The following is a 24,620-nucleotide window of genomic DNA, read 5'->3' as shown; positions in this document are numbered from 1 at the left end:
TAGTACTCCATGGTCAAAATTTGCAGTCAGAGACGGATCATAATTTGAAGACGGCTTTAATAAAGACGTCGGGAGAAATTTTCAATGACAACTGGTGTGTAGTACCATGACGGACTGGTCATTGGTGGCATGAGAAGTTAGATATGTAATTTGATGAAGGATTTCTAAAGTTTATTCTCTACTTGGTGATGTCAATCTGCAATTTGTTCTTCTGAAATTTCTTAATTAAAAGAACATTATAGTAGGCGATCTCTTCAGTATACATGTTCATTTCTTTTTAAGAGGATGATCAATTAGAATGTATGATGTGCAATTACCTAATAGGAATATTAGAATATTTCAGGGAGCTGCATTCTTGAACAAGCATTGTAACTAGGTAAATAAATTAATGCCACAAGTAAATAAATTTCAAGAAGCACCTTCAAAAGCGAAGGCACAAGCTCTAGAAGCTTAAGCTTTTAGGCAGTTACAAAATTAATTAGACATGATTTTAAAGCAAACAATTATGAATTTTAGTTTTACTGTCATTTATTATCAAGAAAAAATCTCGTAATTGACATAAAAAAGAAAATTGGGCTCCCAAAAAAAAAAAAAGAACGTATTAAGTAAAAAATAAGGGAAAAGGGTCAAAATGCCCCTCTACTTTGGAAAAAAGGCTAAAAATATCCTCCGTTACAAATTTGGGTCAAAAATCCCGTTATTAAAGTTTTCAAGTATACCCCTATCTTAACGAAAATCCCCAAATCCCTCAAAATAACCCGATTTTATTTTTAAACCGCTCCATTTAAACTCGACCCAACTATATAAAAAACCCATATGCGACCAATTTGTTCCCGAGTCCTACATTTGGAGTCACTAGGCACAGAAGCGGCTAACCCATATGAGTTTTTAATTTAGTTTGGTTGGGTTTAAAAAATGAAATCAGGTTATTTTGGGAATTTTCGTTAAGATAGGGGTATATATGAAAACTTTAATGACGGAAGGGGTATTTTTTACCCAAATTTTTAATGGAGGATATTTTTAACCTTTTCCCAAAGTAGAGGATTATTTTTTACCCTTTTCCCAAAAAATAATGTGGTATCACTAAAATTCATTTAAATAAATGATCACACAATTTAACACAATCAAGGAAAGAAGAAAAATGAAGTTAAACAAGCCCCAATTTGAAACTAGTATATGAATTTTTTGGGACGAACCCAAAGGTCAACATCTCTATTTTATTTTTATTTTTGGTGGTAAGTGAAACTTATCAATCCATTTCCTTTTCTTTTTCTTGTATGTAGAATAACTAAGAGAATTTAGCAGCACATTCGTCCTTTATTATAAAGTATAAAACTAGCAAATTTGTATGACAGAAATTCAATTTTATTAATTTGCTTCATTTTTCGATGAGAAATTTAAACTGAAAAGCAGATTTAGAATCGAAACAGGTGAGTGATGTCATACCCTATTTTAACCGGGGTCAAAATAGTTTACAACATCCGGGTAATTCCGGGGTTGATTAAAGTTAAGGAGTCGCCACCTAACTATTTACGGTGAATTAGGGCACCTAAGGTAATTAAGGTTATTATCTAAAGTTGATTTGTTTTAAAGTCTACGAAACCAAAATTCTAGGTAAGGGTTCAACTAACCTAGAGGGAAGGTATTAGGCATCCTCTAAGTTCCATTAATAATGGTTAATCCGACCAAACTTAGGTAAATTAATTAGGCTAAGTGTAAATGTAGTGTTATAGAAAGAAAATAGCTTTATAAGTATTGCTAAAGTTATAAATATGATAATGTTATTTAAATAAAACTTGTAGAAAGTATGATAATTTACATATAAGTAATAGTTTTTGAGATGAAATTTTACTTGAGTTTTGAACTTTGGATAAACCATATTATAGCAATGTAGAAAATCTAGATGTATAAATAGGATTCAAAAAAGAAATGAGTTTTCTTTTCCCTTTTTATTTTTTATTAACTATGCTTAGCTAAACGTCTACATGATTGATTCAAACTTTGAAAAGTTATCTATAAAATATACTTGAATTTATACTTGCATGTTTTGGTGATGTTTTGAAATTAAGATAGTAATAAATAGGACATAACTCCTTTAATTCAAAATATACTATTTAAAGATCAATCATTTTGAAAATAAATATTAAGGTACCATAAATAACTATAATATAACGGGAGAAAATGAAACTTATGGTATTAATTGTTAGTTCTTCCTACCCGTTTGCTAAACTAAAATCCTTGATGTCTAGAATTTATCTAAATTACTAAAAAGATAAAATGTTAGTCATACAAAACAAATAAAAACACATAACAATAAAATAAAGAAGAGAGTAAAAAGGGTAAGTGGATTTAGCCCATTTATTAGGGCCCCGTTTGAATTGTTCACGTTTATTGGGCTTAGGCCCAATAAATTCCTTTGTATTGCTGCTGCGGGATGTCCATGCCTGTCGGGCTTTGGCCCAGATTTTGTTTTCTTGTTAGGATGCGGGTTGGACTGACACAGGAGGAGTTATGTTGGGCTTTTAGCCCAACACCGAATGCGGGAGATGACGAGTCGCTCGGACTCACGCGTGGTGGTCATGCATAAGAAAAAAAAGAAAAAGATTAGTATATAATCAATAATAAGACCAAATGTATATAACGTAAATTCCAAAAAAACAGCAAACTCTACAGGTCTGATTCCATACACCTAAATCCTTCACGGGGCAATTTAGAGATAGGAAGACAACAAACCAACACTCCATAGAATATTTACCAAGCATGACAATTTATTAACAAATTTGGTGATTTTAACTAAACAGGGGACTGCTCATATTTCAATCACATAGAAGAACTTCAAGTGTTCACTAATTAATCCTGACAAAGTGCAGAATAGTTTAAAAAAAAAAAAAAAAAGGGCAGAACTAACTTTGAATACTTTTACCCATTTAAAGGAATATATTCTGAGATGTTTAGGCATTAAAACCAATAGGTAATTAACAACATCCACTACATAGTTTAAACAACATTCTTAAAGGACATGCAAACAGTCTGGACCAACCATCGTTCTCAACTCAGAGGTCTAAACTTTATACGAACATAGCTTCAGATAGACCAAACTGAAACTTAAACACAGAGATACTATCATGCGTCGAGCTGAAAATTAGGCCAAACTAAGATAGGGACAGATAGATATCATTAACTGCCCAATCAAGATTAGATTAACTAGAAGAAAATAGTAGCACGCATAATACTATTAAGGTACTGAACTGAACCTAACCAACTGGAAATGGAACAAGGTTTAATACACAACTTGTTAAGGAAACTAAACACAGAATTCGGATTTGGAACCAAACAGAATTCAACAACCAATACCGACATGTTGTATAATCATTTTATCGTATTTAAATCTAAGCGGATTACATTCATGACAGGTATATTATTTGAACAAAATAGAGTAAAAGAGAGACAATGCTGGCCTGTTCTAATCATATACGTAATATACCTAAGATATACACATAGTGGTGTGTATATCAGATGTATACCGAAAGTATATCTTCTTCTTATCTTGGTAACCTACTGTATATCCTATGTATATTCGACCTTAAAGTAGGTTCTAAATTCTGGAAAATCAGTCCAAACAATCTAGCCACAGCATACGTCCTTCAAGTTCATTCTAACAGTTATCATCCTATTCTAACAGCTCCCAAACATCAAGTAGATAACATGAAGATAAAGAATCACATAACCCCTAAAGAAACACAGCTGCACAAGCTAAAGTTTAACCAAAGCATAAACTAAAGACTATGAGCAATGAACGTATCGAGGTTTACCTTTTTTGTGCGCAGTGAACTAAGGCGACGAGGTCTCGAATCCACTCTCTCGTAATGATGGATCCGAATCACAAGCCGAATAGGTCCGAACAAAATATTGAAAATCCTAGCAAGCTAAAGTTTCGTATTTTTGTAGGATAGATTGATTGAGAAAAATGTAAAAATAGAGGGCAAGGATCTGTCCCTCCGTTTTTTTCTTTTGGCTGAGGACTTAAAGCCCTCTTTATAGGTAACAAAATGACTAGGGTTTCTTCCATTCGAAATTTGGGCGGGATGTTGAGACCTCAAATTTGAAATTGAGTCAAAACCCTGCTGACCCGAACGTTGAAGCCATTCACGTGTTGATTCAGGCCTGTTGTCCGAATTGGACCGATTCTTTCTGTTTTCTTTTGAATCTATTGTGTTTGGAACGAGAAAATGGAGCGCCTTTCCTGTCAACAACAAGGCTCAAAGGCGCGCGACAATTTTGGTGTGAAAATGGCATAGACAAAGACTGTCATGGCTGAAAGGGAGGTGGGGTTTTGGTTGAAAGAGGAAAGAAGCGAGGGAGATGAGAGAGGACGAGAGAGAGGGAGGCTGCTCAGCTGAAGAGGGTTGAAAGAGAGAGATTTTTGAAACCTAAAATTTTGTTAGTTTGGGCCGGGTCGGGTAATGGTTGCGGATTGGGCTGAAATGTTGGGTTGGTCCGAAAATGGGCTGCATATAATGTGGGTTGGGTAATAAAATGTGGGTTGTTTATTTACCGAAAATTGTTGATCCTTCCTCCGCTAATTATTCTTGGGCTTCTAATTTGATAATTAGTACAAAATATATTATGATAATTAATGATTGATATGTAGAAAATAAAGGACTTGATAAAATATAATTAACTCAACGAAAATAAAATGACGACGAACCCTTTTGAAATTCGCGATAAAGAAGTACTAGTAAAAATAGTGAAAATGAAGGTAACAGTATTAATAATAGTAGAAATAAAAATAGTAGTGAAAAAAAATAAAGTATTTAGCTCGTCAGTAAATTTAGAAACCCGAGTAAATTAAATAAAGGAGGGACAAAATTGGGTGTCAACAAGTGATATCCCCTTTTTGGTTGTTTTGTTTGGGAGTACTGAATCATCATGGTAAAAACTTACCCGCACAGGATGTTTACACCGGATCAATATATAAATGACACTTGTCACTTATTTTAACGACAATTATTAGTACTTAACTATAGTTAACTATCATGTGTTTTGCACAGTTCTTAATATAAAAATAGGCCTAAAAAATACCTAATATTTTGCTATTCTCACTTGTCCTCTTAACGGTGACGTCAATTAAGTAGATCAGTGGTATTTTATTGTCCTCTTTTTTTTTTTTTTTTTTTTTTGCCACTAACAACATCTCAAAATCAAAGGCCATCACTGGTCATTTCTTTATTCCTCTTCACTGGCCATTGCGATATAAATTTACCTTAACCCAAAAAATACACTTGTCTCTATATATCCTCAGTACACATCAAAAGATTAACACATACAAAAATCTTCACAAAATTGTAATTGACATTTTCGTCACGCAAGATTTTCTATTCAAAATGAACTAGATATACTCATTAGTTTTATAATTCTTTCTAGCACATCTTATAAGCTCTTAATCAGAACTCTCAATCACGTGGTAATTTTGAAATTATGCCTTTTGATTTCCAATGGGGGAATGAAAGAATGATGAAATAATTCCGAATTACGCTAGAGAAGAACGGCAAAAACTAAAAGAGGGACAATGTTGACGGTAACCCTAAGCTTTCTGACATTACGGTATAATGATTTTAGTTTCTTTTAAATTTTCTATTTATTAAAAGTAGAATTCCTAATAGATTTTAGTTAGTCAACTATGGTTAATTTAATTAAAGTGGGTGTAAACACCCGGTGCGGGTAAGTTTTTATCTAATCGTCACCATCAGTTCCTTTATGTACTGAACTACTATAAACTTCTATTTTAATTTAAGTTGCATTTCACTAGCCAAAATAAAAAGATATAACTTAATATGTTGTTTGGATTGTCCTAAAACATGGAAGAAACAATGATTAATTAGGATTTCCCTTTTTTTTTTTTCTTTTTTTTTTTTTGGTTGAATTAGGATTTCCTTAAGTAAGAAAGGAAGAGGATTTCTTTAATATCTTGTTTACCATGCAAGATGACCAAAAAAAAAAAAAAAAAAAAAAGAGATACAACTCTCTCATATTATTCTTTAATATCTTTCTTCCTTTCATTTTCCAAACAATCGATTAAAATTTTCAATGCCTCTCAAATTTTATATTATCTTTTTCTTCTTCTTGACAAAGAAAATTCGTAAGAAATTAAATGCCGCGGGAAAATTCTAAGAAGAAAACGTGGTGGCCCAACCCAATAGTCAAAACTTGCAGATTGTGCTTTATAGTCTTTATTTCTTTTTCCAAATGCAAGATTGCTACTTATCAAATTTGTAATTATTTTGAGTAGCTTTCAGTTGTTCTGTTGTCACGATCAAAAAGCAGTCCAAACCTAACAATCAATAAAAGATTTGTTTAAAAAAAATTCTGTATAAACGAACATGATCATATATATCAAATCAATATTTCAACTCAAATCATAATCATTCACACAAACATTTCGATTATGCTAAAAAGAATCATATAATAGTACTGTAGAAAGTCATAGCCTTTTTTTTTTTTTTTGGTAATGTATAGAAAGTAATAGCTGAGGTAAAGTAAAAATATTATCAATCAATTATTCCTTCAAGATCCTTAATTCTTATAGATCATTTAGGGTTCACAACTTGTTCTCTATATGTGTTTCTCAATAGAATGAAATACTCAAAAAGAGAAACATCTTAATTAGATGAACTATTTATTAGTCATCTGAATTTCTTTAAGAAAAAACAAAAACAAAAAAAAAAAAAAAAAAAAAAAAAACAGAATCAAGCATATGTAGTAGGATAGATAGATGGAGGGTCCATAATTATGTAAATTCAATGAAAGAGCTATGTATGAGAAATTAGATGGCCTTCAATGAGTTACCAACTTTTTCATGCCCACAAACATATGGCAAAATATGGTCAAGCCGCCGGGTCGGGACACCACACGTTATAAATGAGAAAATGACCTTCAATTATTGCTAAAAGACTATTTTTAAGTCAAGCAGCCTGGACGCAGCATCACAAAGCAAAAGAGTTGCATCTCAAAGGGGTGTAATTCAGAAAACTTATCCTGACGCAATAATACCCAAACCCATGAACTAAGTGTTGTTTGGTCTTTTAGTTAAGTATTTATGCTTGTAAAGCTAATCGACATAGAAATTATCCCATATTGAAAAATTGGGCATAAAATAAAAACCAAAAGTTATAGTATAATATTATATACGCATTGCTTATATCGAAAAATATCAACCAAAACACAATACAAATTTTTTTACAATTTATACAGAGATACATTCTATACCCGGTAATCAAATGACCTTGTAGGTATTTAGATTTTATTAAATTTATACAAAAAAAAAAATAAGTAATATATATATGTATATATATCTTCTAACTATAATTAAATTATAAAAAATAGCGTAACATATTTGTTGATTAGTGTAAACATCACGTGTGAGGAAGTTTAATTGTCTTATGATATTTTCTTCCGCTATATCATTTTATTTTTTTGCTCAACTTGTAGGTTTTCCTTTCAAGTTCGCTTAACTTTATGGGTGAACTGTCCTTAATTAATTTAGCATAAAATAAAAGTAATTTAATCCATGATAACAAGCTATATATATAATTCTCTTTGTCGGATCTATTGATCCCTAGTCATTCGCATATTGTCTGGCTAATAACATAAATAAAATAATTGAAGTGCCTCTTCTCTCAGTTTCTAAGTTGACAACACGTTAAGAGAGTCAAACATGAATAATTCTACTCTACTTATTCTATTCCATGGATAATAATTCCAAAATGAAGGCCTAACTAAAAGGCTATTATATACAAACTAAATCAAGATTTGTTATACTCATTACTATTATATATAAGGGAGAATCTTCATTTTTTATAGTCCTCATATGAGTTTCTTTTGTCTCGTTTACCCCTAATTAAAGTTTTTATGACTTGGTAAGTCTCTCACACTTTGATAATTTTTAAGAACCTTTAAGTGTTTTTTACTTGCCACTATAAAATGATGATGTCATGGAAAAGGTGAAAAGTGACCCCACAAAGCACACTTATATATATTTGAATTTTGTATTGGTATTTAATTTCTTTTATGTGGAAATGTTATTAAACTTATTTCAAATAATAATTTTTCCTTAAGAATTTACCATAGACATGTAAAGAATTATCCTGTTAATCAATGCTATTACAATATAGGAGTAATTCTTATTTAAAAATTAGTCTTATAATATTATTTATTATTTTTTATGTTATTTTCTATTTATCATTTGCTATTTTAAATTTTTATTCGACCGGTTAAACTTAAAGTTTATTTTTAAAGTATTTTCTCCTGTAATTTTATGTCGTACAAGCTGGCAAAAATAAGTAATTAACAAAGATTTTACTTAAGGTAGACTTAAGTTTTAAATTAAAAGAATAAACAAAAATAACATATATCATTGTTAAATTCTTTAGAAAGGTATCAGTAACGTAAATTCCAGGGTATGGTAGTTAATTAATCTAATTTTACATGCGCACACTTTTAAGATAATTTATCTAATAAATAACTATATAAAAAGAGAAACTATAGAACATTATTTTTATATATGTCTGAAAATGTTTGAAAAGACTATAGTTAAAGAAAATACAGTTTGATGTAAAGAAAATACAATTTGATCTCTAAATAGTAATAAGATTTAACAATTGCAAAACATATAGTTTGTACTTTTTTTATATTAAAATATTTTGCTAAGTACGGGATAATCAATATTTTATATATTTTAGAATAAAATAGTTTAGTTCAACATGAAAAGACTAATACAATGTAGTTTCCATAAAAAAGTTCATTAACTGAAGAAAAAATGAAGTATTTATTAACGTGCATCTTTCGGAAGAAAAAAGTAAGTTTAAAGTCAGAACTTTAATTTCATTGACTTTTCAGTATTTTTTGTGGGATATAATTTGAAAGAACATCTACAAAAGTATCTTTGAAATACTAAGGCTTTAATATTTTATAAGTATTTATTTATAGGTTAACTTTATTTATTTCAACATATAGTAAATATTGTAGCATTAAATATTTTTCACATAGTTCAATACTGTAGTATCTTCTTGCATAAAATAAGTTAGCCATTATGTGCTCAATTCAGAGAAACAAATGAAATTAGTTTTGCATATGACAAAGCTCGATTTGGATCATCAGAAACTATAATCTCAAAAAATTTCAGTAAAATAGAAATTAGAAAAGCTTTTATGCATGCATTTGTTCGTTTTTATTTAAAAGCCTAATGTATAAACTAAGAAAATGCTCTCCTTCAACTTTCAAATACCTTTTTATATTATAATATTTTAGAAGTCTTTAGAAAGTGTCAAACTGATGTTACAAAAATAAAAAAATAAAAGTAGAAATATTATAAAAATATCTACATATAGACGTTGGATTGGGCCCGGACTTAGCACGGGCAAGACAACACTAGTCATTTAATATAGGGAGTAAGCGTAGAATTATCATTCAAAGTGGTGACACTTTGAAATTAGCATATAAGGCCTTGAGATGATAGACAATGAAGGAGTATAATTAGATGTTGACCAGCTCAAGTTTGTAGAAAAATGGACAAGTTCACCAACTCTATTAATTGAAATGGTATTAATCGGACACAAAATATGTTTTTTTTTCCTGGTTTTAGATTTAATCAACCGTAAAAAGAGGGAGGGGAAAAAGCAGCTACATTTGGTGTGGGGAAAAAAGATAAGAGTGTTAGTGTCATCATGCTTTTTAATATGCTAAGCCAAATTAAAAAATAAAAAAAGAAAAGAAAAGGAAAACAGAGTAAATTAAAATGAGAAAATGACAAAAACGGTCCCTTATGTTCGCGGATAAATTTAGAATAGTCCCTTAAATATATTCTTGAACAGTTTTGATCATTTAAGTTTGCAAAAATGGAACTTTAGGTCTCTGTAAAATGGTTAATAAATGGTTGTTAGATTTAACAGGAACTTTGAAAAAAATTAACTAAAATTAACAGGAAAGTCTTATCAAATTTCTAAACTGCAACACTAAATTCCACCAAGGATCAGAAATAAACCAAAAATAACAGAAATTTCTCCTCAAAAACTACACTAGACACCAAAAATAGGCTAAGAGCAATAAGTGCATCTCCTAATGTGTGAGAGAATATAAAAGCTCACTTTTGATAAATTTAAAGGGTCAGAAATACTTGAAATATAAAAGACTACTTTAGACATGCCCCAAACATAAGGGATCATTTTGTCAAAGTAAAATTGATAACTGTGGCCAGAAAAGCTCTTGGTTTACACACTGTGTACAACTCTCCCACCATCCATGCCACTAGTCCACTACTATTAGTGGGGCAGTATTCTTACCATGAAATTATGTCTTTTAATCTTTTAAAGGGTAAGCAAGAATTAGTAGTAAGAATTATATAGTACAACCAGAGAAAGACAGTATGATAATCCAAACCAATAATTGAAAAATTAATTGATTAACAAATCGTGATAATAACAGAAAATGAAAAAGAAATTTCCCCTTAATTTAATGGTTTCTTTTCCCAAATTCCCCAAATGTGTTACTTGAACAAACTTACAGCATCACTTATATATCCCTGGCAGCAAACTAATCGTTATATAATATACCTAAACAAATCATATAAACCAAAATATACATCTGAATGCACTACAGCAACAACTCAATTAGATGTAAACAATGCTGCTGTTTCACACAAGATATTATTACTTCGTACAATTACATATACATGTGAGTTGTGACATTAAGGAGCACAAATCACAACTGAAATTCTGACTCCTAATATTTGGAGACATATAGAAGGATTAATAAAACCTTCAAAAAAGTTAGTCAAACTCCTATTCCTATATATGATACAGCACAAATATCATTGAAACTTTAGCCTATATCCCTATGTAATATATGAAACACTAATATCAGTATATGCACAACACAATAACCTTTCTACATTTTTCATTATTACAAATTCCTACTACTACATTAAAGCCCTAATCTCAAGTCCAATTCCAAGCCTGAAATAGATGAATAAGAAGCTGAAGAATCATCACCTGAGATTGTAACAGGAGGAAAATTGAGATCCAAATTATTATCAATATTATTTCCCTGCACATTTCGATTGACATTGACATCGACAGCTCGTGTTAAGTCTGACTCTGCTATTGTTGTTGTTGTTATTGTTTCGTCCCCGAGTTTTTCCCAATGACACCTTTTGTGTCCTCCCAAAGCTTGACCACTTGAGAAAACTCTCAAACATATACTACACTTATGCACCATCAACCTCTTGTTATCATTGCTAATTATATCTTCACTATCAGTGCACATCATTCCCATATTGCTGCCATCTAAAACTTCTACTTGCTGGCTACATTCCTCATAGTTTCTTGTATTTGCAAAACAACCCCTGACATTCTTATGAGTAGCCCTATGTCCACCTAATGCCTGATGAGAACCAAATACTTTCTTGCAAGTTGAACACTCAAATTTACAACAATAATGATTCAGCCCTGAAGAAAGTGTCCCTGATTCAATTACACCCTTTTCTCCAACCCCTTCATCCATAACAAAGTGATCAACATTTTCAAGACTATTAGGTCCATTAGCCAAGAGTAATAAGCATTGTGCAATTTCATGATCTTCATCTGTTAATTGTTGGGAAAATGAAGAACGAATTTGTCGTTTTAAATTGGGAGGAGGATTAATACCACGCCATTGGCGTTCAGGGTGACAACGCATATGACCAAAAAGTGCTTTCCATGACCAAAATTTCTTGCCACATTCAGTACAAGGCCTAGTAATTTTTGGTGCATTAGGGTCTGGTGGTTTCTTGGCACATTTAGGCTTAGTAGTAATAACATTTTCACTACTAACACCAGAAGTACTAGGAGTACTATGATCATTACTTCTTAACAATTTGCTTCTTTTCTTTCTAGGATTTTGATGAGGTTTGTACCTGACATTTGTGTCAAACATGGTGAATCTTCTTGATGTTTCTGCCTTTTCTTCTTCATGATAAACACCAAATACTTGACTTTGTAGAACAAGGGGTTGAAGATAATTTGTAGAAGTAGTGCAATAAGTGTTTTGGTTGTCCATGTTTCTTTGCATAATGTCGAAAAGAGGGTGAATGAGAAGGAACTAGTTTGTTTTACCTCAAGTAAACATTTATTTAATTAGAGTTAGTAAAAGAACAGAACGGTTTAATAGGTGCTGTAAGAAAGAGGGGATAGAGGTAGAGAGCGGTTAAGTGGGGTGATGTAAGAAAGAGGGATAGAGGGAAACAGCAGTTACGGTGACTTGGAGAGTAAGTTTGTTAACGGGGCAGGTCATCATTATCTTACCGCTACCTGAATTCCCACCCAATATAATCTGTTGGACGTGTAATTCAAAAAAAAAAAAAAAAATATTCATACTTGATACTCCCTCCATCTCAAACTAAAAATATGTCTCAACATATTTGTCATTTTATTTAATCAAAGACAAAATTTAAGTAAATTTTCTTACCCTTCTATTAATTACATCAATGGGTTCATGTTATAAGTACCCGTACCAAAAAGAATGAGTTTAGCCTCGAGTTTTTGAACATTTACTGAGGAGAGATAGTACACATTGAAATATTTTAAGAGAATAAAATAGTCAAAGCACTATCTTTATTAATATTTTATTAAGGGCATGTAAATAAAAACACGACAAGCATTTAAAGACCGAGGATGGGGTTGGGGGTGTAATAGTTACACCAATATCATTTAGTATATTAAGTAATAATATTGAGGTGAATGTTGCTTATTGATTTCTTTAGTTTTGCTCTTTAATTTATGATTATTTTTCTTCTTATGAAAACCAATATTTCTTTTTCTTTTCTTTTTTTGTAGAAAAATACAAGTTGTATATTACTAAAATTATGCTAAATCATTATTTCAATTAAGTAATACTCCTAGAATGTTGGGAAATATTATACGTAATTATCTATTTTGACAGAATATAACAGGCAACAAGTTGATTTGAACCAAACTCATACTAAAACAGAAAATGCTAAGTACACTTGTGAAATTCTCAACCAAACTCCTCACCCCCACCCCAAAAGAAGCCATTACACTCTCCTCAAAAAGGAAAATAGAAAGATTTTACAAGGATGTTAGTGGTACTTTTGATGCAGTAACGTGTTACCAGAAAATGAATCACCTTTACAAGCAACTCCAAAATGGCCAATAGCAGTGCGCTGTATATCTTTCGCTTGTGACATAGATCTCACCAAAGAAGTAAAGGTTCGCGTATATACGTTGACCTGGTAAAAGAAAATCCTCTCTTGTTACTGTTAAAAGTGTGTCGTTAGTCCAATATATGTAGCACATCACTCAGCTCCCATTTGATGCCTCTATGGAATCCTGTATGAGATACACATCATAGATATCGTTAAAGGATTTTAATGGAAGACGTACATTATAGAAATGGTAATTTAATTAAGGGATATTGGATCAAATTATTACAAATAGACATTTTTACCTCAATTTCCTGTAAGAGTAGTTCAAGCTCAACTTGTATCTCAAAGAAGCTGGGTCTATCACTGGGGATGGCCTCCCAACATCTCTCCATCAAGTCTAGCAGCCTCGGGTGTGCATTCTCCGGAAGCTCGGGTCGCAGGCCCTAGGAGACATAACATAAATACGGTAAACTCAGAGACAAGTTAGAATGAAATATAACAGATGGCAAGGGAGAAGCAAGAATTCCTTCTTTCCTAAAGTAAGTATCCTTCATTTATGTAATAAATTTATGAGCAATTATGCACATAATATAGATATCGCATGCATTGATATTTAGCTCATGCATGTCTATTTCCAACTATTCACATCCACTCGAGATCCAAGGACGTAGGACTGTTAGAAGGACTAAGATCTTTACACAAACGGAAGCATCTAGCTATGCGCACTATCATTTAGATAAAAGGAAGCTCATTTTGTTTAAGGGTTCGTAACATACAGGTAGCCTGTGATGAGGCTAACATTAACCAACCTACAGCCCTACAGAAACTTCATATCCATGTAAGTTTTACAGCACAATTATGCAAGGAGTCCTTCCACTCTCAAAATGCGAAGGCTTTAGATGCCTAAAACAACATAGATAAGCTTTGCTTCAAAGGAAAATATGATTCACAGCATGCTCCACATGCTAATACAAATTTGCTATACAGACCTGTCTCACTCCTAGTGCAGCTTGCAGTGGGGTCATGGCATCATATGGGACCTGTAGCATCAAAAAGTACACGAATCAAAGGAGGACAACAAACTCAACTTCTGATAGCAATCATGTGACCTTTTTCATGACTAGTCACTACCTTTGCTGTTAAAAGCTCCCAAAGGACAATGGCAAAACTAAACACATCTGCTTTCTGATCGTAGGGCTGATGATTGATGACCTAAAAGCAAAAGAGAAGTTTAATAGACCAAGTTTGCAGCAGCACAAGATAGTTATAACGTGGTAATATACTCATATACATTAGACACCACAAAAAGCATCCAATGGTGTTAATTATTTATCCTCAAACAGGGTAGAGCAAAACGAAGAAAGAATATAGACTACTCCATCATAGGAGAAGCACGGAACCATGAGCAAGATCTTGCGCAAACTTAGTAATGCCACGTCTATGAAAGCCATATTATTATAGAACTCTGGATAATCAATCATTGAAATTTTGCTATAAGCAGTTTCAGAAAAACATAGCTTAGATCTAGAAGAGCCCTACCCCTTCGTGAACTAAACAAAAACATAGTTTGAAAAGGTTTCCTGAAGGTGTCCCTCTAACTTTAAGGAAACACACATATTTCCAGCATGCTGATAAGTGATAACAGCTGCATGACAAAGGAGCATCAGTACCAATGAAAAGACTTCCCAAGTGTCTCGAGCACCCTGGTACAACCATGTCAATTTTTTTTATTGTTATACATGTTATGTTATTCAATAAATAGGAAGGGAAGTTACTTAACTAATACAGTAATAAAAGTGTTAGCCTTCAATATACGAGTGAGATTCAATGAAATTCAGAAAACAAGAGGGATCTTTGGAGCATAAACAACTATGGATTGCAAAGGACGAGAAGTTTCAAATGGTTATCCGAGCCAAGCGTTAGGAATATTATCAAAATCAGCATATATGAATCACAAGAAGTTTCAAATGGTTATCCGAGCCAAGCGTTAGGAATATTATCAAAATCAGCATATATGAATCATTCCATTTCCACCCAAAGTAGTTACTTGTATATTTAACTGATTTATCAGGGTACGGACACATATCTGATATTCTCCTGAATCAAATAATTGACGGATTTAGAAAAGAAGATAGTCAGACCTCAGGGGCCATCCATCGATATGTTCCGGTCTCAGCTGTCATGACACCTCCCTTATTTTGGAAACGAGCAACACCAAAATCTGCCACTTTAACAACCTTACCACAGATTATAAAGTCAATCAAAATAACCATGATGTAGATAATGCAAAACTAGATAATATTACACGTACACATTCAAATAATGAGCACTTAAAAAGAAGAGGAGAAACAAATAGGTGCAAGAATTAATCCGTGGTAAACATGCTAGGTGTGAAGATCCATAATAATTCAAAAGCTCTCATTTTTACAGTGAGTGAGAATCCTGTTCTTTCCTCAATGATATAACATCACGAATTCCTTGTCACTAAAAAAATCTTTTTAAAAAAAGGGCATTCCTTTTCCAGCAGTTATAATTCAACCAATCCCATTACGACATAGTACCAGTTATAGCAAACCTCCAGTTCAATAGAGTAAGCACTGGACATATCATTTCTTAAGAAAGTAGAAACTGAAGAAATGCTGAAGAATCAGAGATAAAGATTGATTTCTGACCAAAGGAAAAAGGCTCAGTGCTCATGAAGCCAAGTTGTAACAAGATTAAGGATGGAATTACTTCATTGCTTGAGAAACTTAAGGATGGAATTACTTCATTGCTTGAGAAACTTACATTGTTTGAACCCATAAGCAAATTTGCCGTCTTCAGATCCCTGTGAATAATATGATTTTGATGCAAGTACTCCATTCCTTTGCAGACATCAATTGCAAAGCTTAGCAATTGCGAGAGCTTTAATACGACATGGTTTTTATGCAAGTAATCATACAAGCTCCCACCAGGCATATATTCTACACAAACGACCAGCATTAACACAAGAATAAGTTTCTCCCAAAACACAAGAATAAGTTAATATTTATTATTATCATCAGCTGACTCAAGTCCAGTCACTTACATCTTTGAAAAAAAAAGACATCCACAGTATGTGAATATTTCAGAATTTGAGCATTATGAGCACACTACCTTGCATTGATAACTTAAAAAAAGGTGACGAGAGATACATGCAATGGACCACATTCTCTTGTTTGCAAAAGCAATCAGTACATCAATCAATCAATCAATTAACCATGCTAGTTGAGGTGGCGATATGAATCCTCTATAATTCCATTTTGTTTGGGACAATTTCAGTTCATTACTGAGTGAGTAATTTGTCTCTTAAGCATAATTAGGAGTTTTCTAAAACAATTTTTTCTCTAAATCTCATACTTATCCGTATCCGCACATAATGTGCGCGTAATAACAATAACTAGATGGTGCAACTAAATGAAATAATAAAATACAGGAAATATTGCAGCATCGAACAGCCAAACACACTCTTCAATAATTCAGTATACTACCATGCAGTGGCTAATGTGCAATATGATTTTGCAGATAAAGACAGCCAGAAAGCCATAAAATGATTATAATAACAATCTCAAAGAAACCGTGCAACTTTTGTCCCAGCAAGAATCATACCTGTAACTATGCACAAATTAGGCGAATCTGTGCATGCACCAATGAAACGAACAACATTTTTGTGCTGAACTTGCCTGTTTGCAATAAGATCAAATTTTAAAATCGTGGAGAAGATCTGAGAGGTGGACCACATTTATGAGCATGATATATGTGCCTGCAGTTTTTTTAATAGATAGACTACAACACGTGTAAAGCTGCATTGAGGTTGTTGTATATATAGTAATAAATGAATATGCCATTTACAAAATATTACAACACATAATATTACCAATAATAACTATGCCTGTTAAAAGAAAAAAAAGTTTTGAATAATTGATGCACACTCTAATCACTATCTTTCTTCAGTATCATGAAATCACATGACAGAGAAAAGCCATGTTATCTAACTCAGTGTTTACAAGATAGCGTAGTACCAGTATCTACACATAAAGAGGTTCCTGTATCCATCTTATAAATCTTTGGAACTTTTTTCTTGATTTTCATGCAATAAAGGAGTGCTCCGGTCTCTTGATCTCTTACCAAACAGGTCTTCATCCTGGAATCAATGTCGAGTTCGCCCTACAAGTTAATATAATCCCTCTAGTAGGCAACACAATGCACATGAGAAGGATGAAGCAACCCAGTAACTTTCGTCCCATCCCCTAGACTAATTAAGCTTCATAAGACATAAGAGCTACATGACTCACCTCAAAATTGCTATTTCTTGAGCGAACTCATCTTCCAATGTGTCATTCAAATGCTCAGATCTAAGGACCTTGATTGCAACATCCATACCAAGATACATCCCATGATACCTTCATATGAGTAAACATTTAGAAGACAAGGTCACAGAAAGCTGGGAGCCCGAATTCATGCAAAACCACTTGAGGAATACAATCATAAACTCACAAATCGCCACAAGATCCTGATGCGATTCTTTCTCCCATCTTCAGTAATCTTCTATCGATTTCCCAGTCTTCAGGTTTTGATCGCGCGACTATAGTTTTTTCAAGAGCTGACTTTGAATGAGATGAACCAGACCACGTCCCCTGTGTCATCCAGCATATATGATCATTACAACTTGTTAAGTATATTACACAACACTAATGAGAAATAATACGACTACGAAGTAGGTCCTGCGTAGATTCTAATAACGGTACCCATCACATATCTTTTTTTGATGAAGAAAAATTAGTTATAATAAACAGTACACATCACATATCAGCTAGAAGTAAATTGATGATGGCCAACTGGAGATCTCAAGAATATGGCAGCTATATATATATATATATCTAATTACTAACGGTCTACCCCCTTTTCAAAGTAGTTACTCATGGCCTAGCCTATGCCACCTTAAGTAGGAAAAGGCTACATTAGTTGAACTCAAATTACCCTTCCAAATAATATAAAAAGCATCTGAAACATAAACCAAACTCACCCCCCCCCCCCCACCTCAATTCTTAATTTGCATTTATCAAGTGCAGTTATGTTCTAGAACATGATTATTATTCTTAAAGAGCTGAGTAGTAACAAACAAGCAATCCCGAAACTGATTATTCAGCGGAACTCCACAGCGAAAGCTTAAGAGTTAAAGGAAACATCACAACAAGAAGAAACAGAAAAAGAATCACCTCACTTCTGGAAATTGCTTTCCCCAGTTCTTCATGCAAAGCCTTTGTATCCTGACCATAACATGGCAAAGTCAGCAACTTTTGCACACAGCACAGACACCTGCCATGCAAGAAATATAATCACAATGCTCACTTTTACTGAGGTTTACACTACCCTGTGTTGACCAAATGGAAGATTCTCCTCGTGTGTGTGTGTGTAGATATATTTTTATTTTTTTGAAAAGAAACGTTTTCCTTATATCTCATGATAATTAACCAAAACGCCAAGACATTATTCAGCATACTTATAAAACTTTGGGGATAGAAACAGTAAATTGAGAGACCAAATTATGAGCAAAACCCCGAAACTGAGATCTGCTAAGTTAAGAACTCCCACCGGAAAACTCCACAAAAGAAGATGGTAATGTAGAAACTCTATGAAACAAGCTGTTAGAATCTGTACATCAAACCTACTAAAAATGGTGAGCAACACAAAGCATACCTCAACAGGCCATCCATCCACCACAAATACATCTAATGAGTACCCATCAGTTGTTGAGAACACATGAGCTTCTCGGATATTAAGCCCAATGTCAGAAAGTAAAGCAGAGAGCTAGAATAGGAAAGCAGTCAGTTAGAGAACATGACGTAACATTAATCAGGGAAAAAGAATTATAACCAAATGAATTCTCACGAACATCATTCAGGGAAAAAGAATTATAACCAAATGATCTCAACATAACATTATGCAAAACTGCCAGGATATATGCATTCAAAGAAGACTTTTAGCATGAAGACAAAAATATGAAAAACCAAAACAAGATGAACTTTTGGAAGAGTTCTGTAATATTTTCCCAAAGAACCAAAAACCAGGTACGATTGAACGTCTATGTCTTTATATTGAAATCAAACTATAAAATTATTGAACGTAACGAAAGATTCAGCAGCAAGGTGTGAACTGTGTGGCCTAACTCAAATACAAAAGCTAGCTCATGAGGAGAGGATCCAAGACAATATAAGAAAACAACATCCTATTCCTCAACCAATGTGGGACAATCTAACCACCCCACCCCTCCGCACGCCCAGGCCTAGTTAACATAAGCATGGATAACATGACAGGGGGACTCTGAATCTGATCCATGTTGAAGTCTGTGACCACCTCATCTGAAAGCTTAAAATTTTAGAGAGGGCAAAACTTTCGTTACTTAATTAAATTTTCAACATAAATCTTTGTTTCCTTTAATTGGTGAAGGAGAAAGCACAAAGGTTCGTCCCAGCACAAGCCACAGATATGGATAAACATATAAAGGATGAGAATTAATACACGAAGAGGAGAATCCAGCAAAAATGTCTACTAGAATTTTTATTAAACTCGTCGTGCTTTGGCAATTTCCTAAGAAGTCCATCAGCTAGCAATAGTAGTTGGTTGATAGAATTAACATGCTATAAATCCTTCTATAAGTGATCTCCCCCTTCAGTATTCCACCCACAGCAAACACAGAAAGAGATCACACACAAAAACATCAAAGAGCACAGCAATAAACTATGAAGGGATTCAATTAAGTATACCAAGCATATGAACCCTCTTGTGGTTACCTGACTAAGAAGTTTGGGTTTGTCAATGGTGGAAAAGACAACTTCATGGATTGGAATATGTGAAACGTCATGCCTGCACTACAACTAATGGTGGTCAACTACTGAATATATTGCCGGATACTTGCAATCTGCTTTTGAGATTCAGTTGTCAGAAACATTAAGAGCTACGGGCATAAATGACAAAGTCATTGCAGATTTCTTTGAACTTGTAATAATTATAGAATAGCCATCAAACATACAAATGACTTGAACACACCAAAGTCAGAAGCAAATAGAACATGACTGCAGTGGACATTACAAAAATCCAAGTCTGTAGAAAGGACAAATGTTGACACAGCAGAGTCAGATAAGCTTGGAAAGCAACATAAAAAGGCTAGAACTGTAAAAAAAAAAAAAAATCTACAAAGATTGACAAAGCATCAGTGCTTGATCATTTCATAATCCATCCCGCAAATAAAGACAGCTGGATGATCATGATAAATGAGTTAGACAAATCACCAGTTGAATGAATGCATAGCATACTGGTGGAAAGCGGAAATGTCATGGTGATGAATCTAGTGTCCAGGGCTCCAGGCAAGTTTTAACCAAACAGGAGATGAAAATTGTGGCTAACAAAGTAGATGGATTTACTGGCATGCTTTATCACCAAAGAGATTTTGACTAACAATATGATTCTACAAGTGATTTTGGAATTACAAATTTTACTTCAACTTTTAAATGCTTGATTTACTTTTCACACTAGAGGAAGTAATTCTCCCTCTATGTAGTATAATTCACTTTTTGAGGATCACACTCATATTTCTTTGGCCGCACATTATTTCTCAATCCTTTGACCGTGATTTTCTCATTCACATAATCTTGGATGCAGAAGTATTCAATAAATGAAAAGTTGTTCTAGCTCTACATACATTCAGTAATTGGAGATATTGCAAATACTATAATTCAAATTAAATAAATATCATATCTAAAATTTTCAGAGGAACTTTCATATTCAAAACAAAATTTAGGAGTAATACTTCATTATCCTCCATTTCTAGATGCTTTGCTACTTAAAATTACACTTCAAAATAAAAATAACAAAGAAAGAAGACAAATAGAGGGGAGAAATTATCATAAAAGTTTGCCCTGAAACTACCTTCTGGTAGAATCTTCTGCCGGAATTTCCTCTTTGTCATTGAAATTCTTTCTAACATCCAAATTTAGGTCCCCAAGCTTAGAGCAAGTTTCAACATCATTCATACCGTTCCTGTATTTAGTAAAGCAGCAGCGCGTAGGCAGATGAAAGCAAGCAAAAGCATATTAGTCTAACCCATTAGGTAAAACTAAGTTCCTTGTCAGATAAAAATTACCACATAAGAGTTGTCAAACTTATAAAAGTCACCTTATCCCTTCATCATTTAAGCTGCCACCTGTCTTTGAGGTTGGAAAATCATTGAAGTCATCCTGACCTTCTGCATCATCAAATCTATTCCAATAATTCTGTGAAGTAACGCCACAATGAAAATGAGTATCAGGTGTACAATCAATAGAAGAGTACATCAAACAAGAAACCAATTTCTAGAGGAAACTTATCATCCCTATTCAGACTACAAAGTTCGCAAGATAAAATATTCAAATGCAATGAAACATAATGTAATCTACAAAAAGCACGAATCCACCAGTGATATACATCCAATATGACATAACTATGATCTTGTCAGATCATTTCACTAGTAGATACCTAATTCAGATGGCATATGAACAATGACTCAACCGTATCCTTTTCTGTCTTTTATATTGGATAAATCAACTACAGTAGCATAATAACGAAGGAAAGATTCATTAGTAAAGGTGTGTTTCCTTTAATTGGTCAAAAAAGCCCAAAGGTTTGTTGGAACCATGAACAAAATGGAGATGAATACATAATGGTGGAGAACTAAATAATGGAGAATCCAGCCAAAAAAAAAAAAAAAAAAACAATGATTCTACAAAACCACCAAGTGAAATGATTCAAATCAATAAGAAAAATGATCTTAAGGGATAATTACCATTTCAAAAGAATAAAAAGAGAAGTGATCTTAAGGGTGCATAAGGATATTCAAATAGCATATACTTAAATCAGATGGCATATCAACTATCATTCACCATCAGAAACATCACGTAAAGCAATCAAATCAGTAAAAGAGAGATCCACTGCTTCATGCGGGAAAGAAATTGAAAATGATTAATGCAGGCATTTTAAAGCTACCAAAGTAACTACGGCATTTAGGAAAATTACAGTATACACTTCAACAACACAGGATCCTCCAGCAATATCGGATGGCATCAAAGTAGCAGTGGACTTGTAGCTATGTGACGAATGGAGTTAGTACCTCTAAAAATCGGACATGATAAACAGGCCGGTTATCGGGATCTTTGGCTCTACCAAGAATCTTCTGATGCAACAACACATCTTCTGCTCTATCCACATTAATGTCCAACCCATAACTGAAGCATCAAAGATACTGTTAAATAACTGGCTAACACTAATTTACAACACATATTTAGAAGAGCAAATCCACCATCACACAAGTTCTTATTAAAAGGTTCCAAAACCATCACATATTCATATGCTACTTGTTAAAACTTAAAAGTATTAAAAGCTCATATTCTGACAATCTAACACGACTACCATAATCGACCAAATTAGATAACTATATCCACAAGAAACAAGTTTTAAGTCCATCACAACTAAATTATACGAGCCTTCTTTGGTCTGAATTATTTCTTTTTTCTTTCAACAACCGAGAAAAAAAAATGCTATTTTCAGCTTCAGAACTCGGAGGATAAGCCTTAAATATCATACGTGGTTCCCCAGCAGAACGCAAATTCGTGAGGTTCGACTTTAGAACATCATGTGTTGACTGCCTTTGACATTGAACCAAAACCTTAGAGCTGGTTTAAACATTTTTTATAATCTGACTTTCGTAATCAAGTTAACTTTAATAATCACCACCAGCATTTAGCTTTTGTACAAAAATAGGGCTAACTTTATTGACTACTTTAATCAACAACAACATACCCGGTTAAATCCCACATGTGGGGTCTGGGAAGGGTACAGTGTACACACACCTTACCCCTACCTCATGGAGATAGAGAGGTTGTTTCCAATCAATAGACCCTCGGTTCAAGTAACGCAGTTCAAAGCAGTTTGAAAAAGGAAATACCGAAATGATAATTGACTACTTTAATCATTTAGCAAAAATAGCTCAATTATTAAAACTAAACACAACCTTATACTACTGGCTTGTTGAATCACCACATAGTCCCCCATTCCAGCTCAAAAATAGAGATAGAAACGAAAACTACCAGAAAATACACCGAGGCTCAAACACTTGATACAAAAACACTCATATTTTTACACCAGTCTGTCCCAATTTATGTGAAACAGTTCTGATTTCAAGAGTCAAACTTCTTTATTTTGACCGTAAATTCGGGCATACAACCTTTAAGTTTTTTAAAAAATAATTTACATATTTAGAAAATACATAAAAAGTACTATAAATCAGAATAATTAATAACTTAAAATATTTAAAAGGCATATATAAAGAAATTCCAGTCAAAGAAAATTAACTCTCGAAATTCTAACTGTGCCACACAAATTGAGACAGGAGAAGTAATTATCTACTCATCATCAAAGACGACAAAGTAATCGCACATTAATGACGGAACAAGTAAATGAAATAAATCGCACTCATATTTTTACAATATACACTTCTCGAATGAAATTTTTCGAAATTAGCCACTCATTCGACGATTTTTTTATTTTTTATTTTTCAAAACAATCCAGAAAACAGATATAGTTGCGCATAAAAATCAGCTTAATTAATCGGACATTGACTAAAAAAGTAATTAAAAGGAAATAAAGTTGTAGAATATTAATATGAAACCTAGCAGGCAAGCGAGAGAAGTGAGAATCCAACTGTTCACGAAGCAACTCTGGATTAGTAACTGCTTCTGCATTTCCAGTCTCTACAAGACGGTTATACACATCGTTTTTTATATCATAAACTACTGCACAGCTCCCAAAACTTCTTGGTGGTGACGAACTTTCCCCTACACCTTCCACTAAATCCATTTTCCACCACACAACTTTATGTATATGTACACAATAAGTCACCCGGAAATTGATCGGAAATGAGCCGAGAGTACTTTCTACTATCTCTCTTTTTTTAAATGAGAAAAGAGAATGAATACTAGCAGAGAAGAAGTTCTACTCTCTGGTTTTATTTAGTAGGTTATTTATTTATTATTATTGTTTGTTTTTTTCTTTGTATTGTCTGAAATGAGAAAAAGGGGAGAAGAGTTGAAGAATGTCAGAAGAGTTGTTAAGGAAAAAAATAAAGAGGGAGGAGACTTTTAGGATAAAGACTTAACTCTATTTACAGTGTGAGAGCAGTGGATAGGGTTCTAAAAGGGTGACGTGGGGGTATAAAAAATTCGAGTGAAATTACATAAAAGGGTATGGAGTACATGTTATCCTCCATCTCAAAATAAGTATTGTCTTGGTAAAAATACGCTCATTAAGAAATCAATAAACAAAATATAGTATAAAGTTTACTAAATTACCCCATTTTTATTAGATGATTTTTGAG

The 24,620-nt window shown here is 33.1% G+C and overlaps 2 protein-coding genes across 3 annotated transcripts; both read right to left on the bottom strand.

Moving 5' to 3' along the window:
- Positions 1–10,658: 10,658 nt before the first annotated feature.
- On the bottom strand, positions 10,659–12,332 carry LOC132035468 (zinc finger protein ZAT3-like). The gene has a single exon (XM_059425751.1). The coding sequence runs from the start codon at positions 12,100–12,102 to the stop codon at positions 10,978–10,980; it is 1,125 nt and encodes a 374-aa protein (XP_059281734.1). The 5' UTR covers positions 12,103–12,332; the 3' UTR covers positions 10,659–10,977.
- Positions 12,333–12,990: 658 nt separating this feature from the next.
- LOC132033929 (serine/threonine-protein kinase STY46-like) lies at positions 12,991–24,352 on the bottom strand. 2 transcript variants are annotated; one of them, XM_059424097.1, is made up of 16 exons: positions 23,916–24,352; positions 22,359–22,473; positions 21,389–21,486; positions 21,143–21,253; positions 20,008–20,080; positions 18,914–19,024; positions 18,433–18,483; positions 17,711–17,850; positions 17,509–17,616; positions 16,823–16,896; positions 15,983–16,158; positions 15,337–15,432; positions 14,327–14,407; positions 14,185–14,235; positions 13,498–13,638; positions 12,991–13,379 (listed from the first exon to the last, which is right to left on the bottom strand). In XM_059424097.1, the coding sequence occupies exons 1-16, from the start codon at positions 24,101–24,103 to the stop codon at positions 13,350–13,352; spliced, it is 1,644 nt and encodes a 547-aa protein (XP_059280080.1). In that variant the 5' UTR covers positions 24,104–24,352; the 3' UTR covers positions 12,991–13,349. The 2 variants fall into 2 exon arrangements, with proteins under 2 accessions (XP_059280080.1, XP_059280081.1); XM_059424098.1 differs by lacking the exon at positions 23,916–24,352 and adding an exon at positions 23,259–23,500.
- Between the last annotated feature and the right edge of the window lie 268 nt (positions 24,353–24,620).

The sequence above is a fragment of the Lycium ferocissimum genome, chromosome 10 (assembly GCF_029784015.1).
Source record: "Lycium ferocissimum isolate CSIRO_LF1 chromosome 10, AGI_CSIRO_Lferr_CH_V1, whole genome shotgun sequence".
Lineage (NCBI taxonomy): Eukaryota > Viridiplantae > Streptophyta > Magnoliopsida > Solanales > Solanaceae > Lycium > Lycium ferocissimum.
Note: the sequence above shows the minus strand (reverse complement) of the source record. Positions and strands in the feature narration are given on the sequence as shown.

Bases quoted from the DNA above. Each gene is read 5' to 3' on its own strand.
- LOC132035468 (XM_059425751.1), bottom strand. From the start codon at position 12,102: ATGCAAAGAAACATGGACAACCAAAACACTTATTGCACTACTTCTACA.
- LOC132033929 (XM_059424097.1), bottom strand. From the start codon at position 24,103: ATGGATTTAGTGGAAGGTGTAGGGGAAAGTTCGTCACCACCAAGAAGT. The intron at 22,474-23,915 runs GTTTCATATTAA...TTGATGCTTCAG, and splicing joins TTCTCTCGCTTGCCTGCTAG to TTATGGGTTGGACATTAATG. The intron at 14,408-15,336 runs GTCTGACTATCT...TTTTGCTTTTAG, and splicing joins ATCGATGGATGGCCCCTGAG to GTCATCAATCATCAGCCCTA.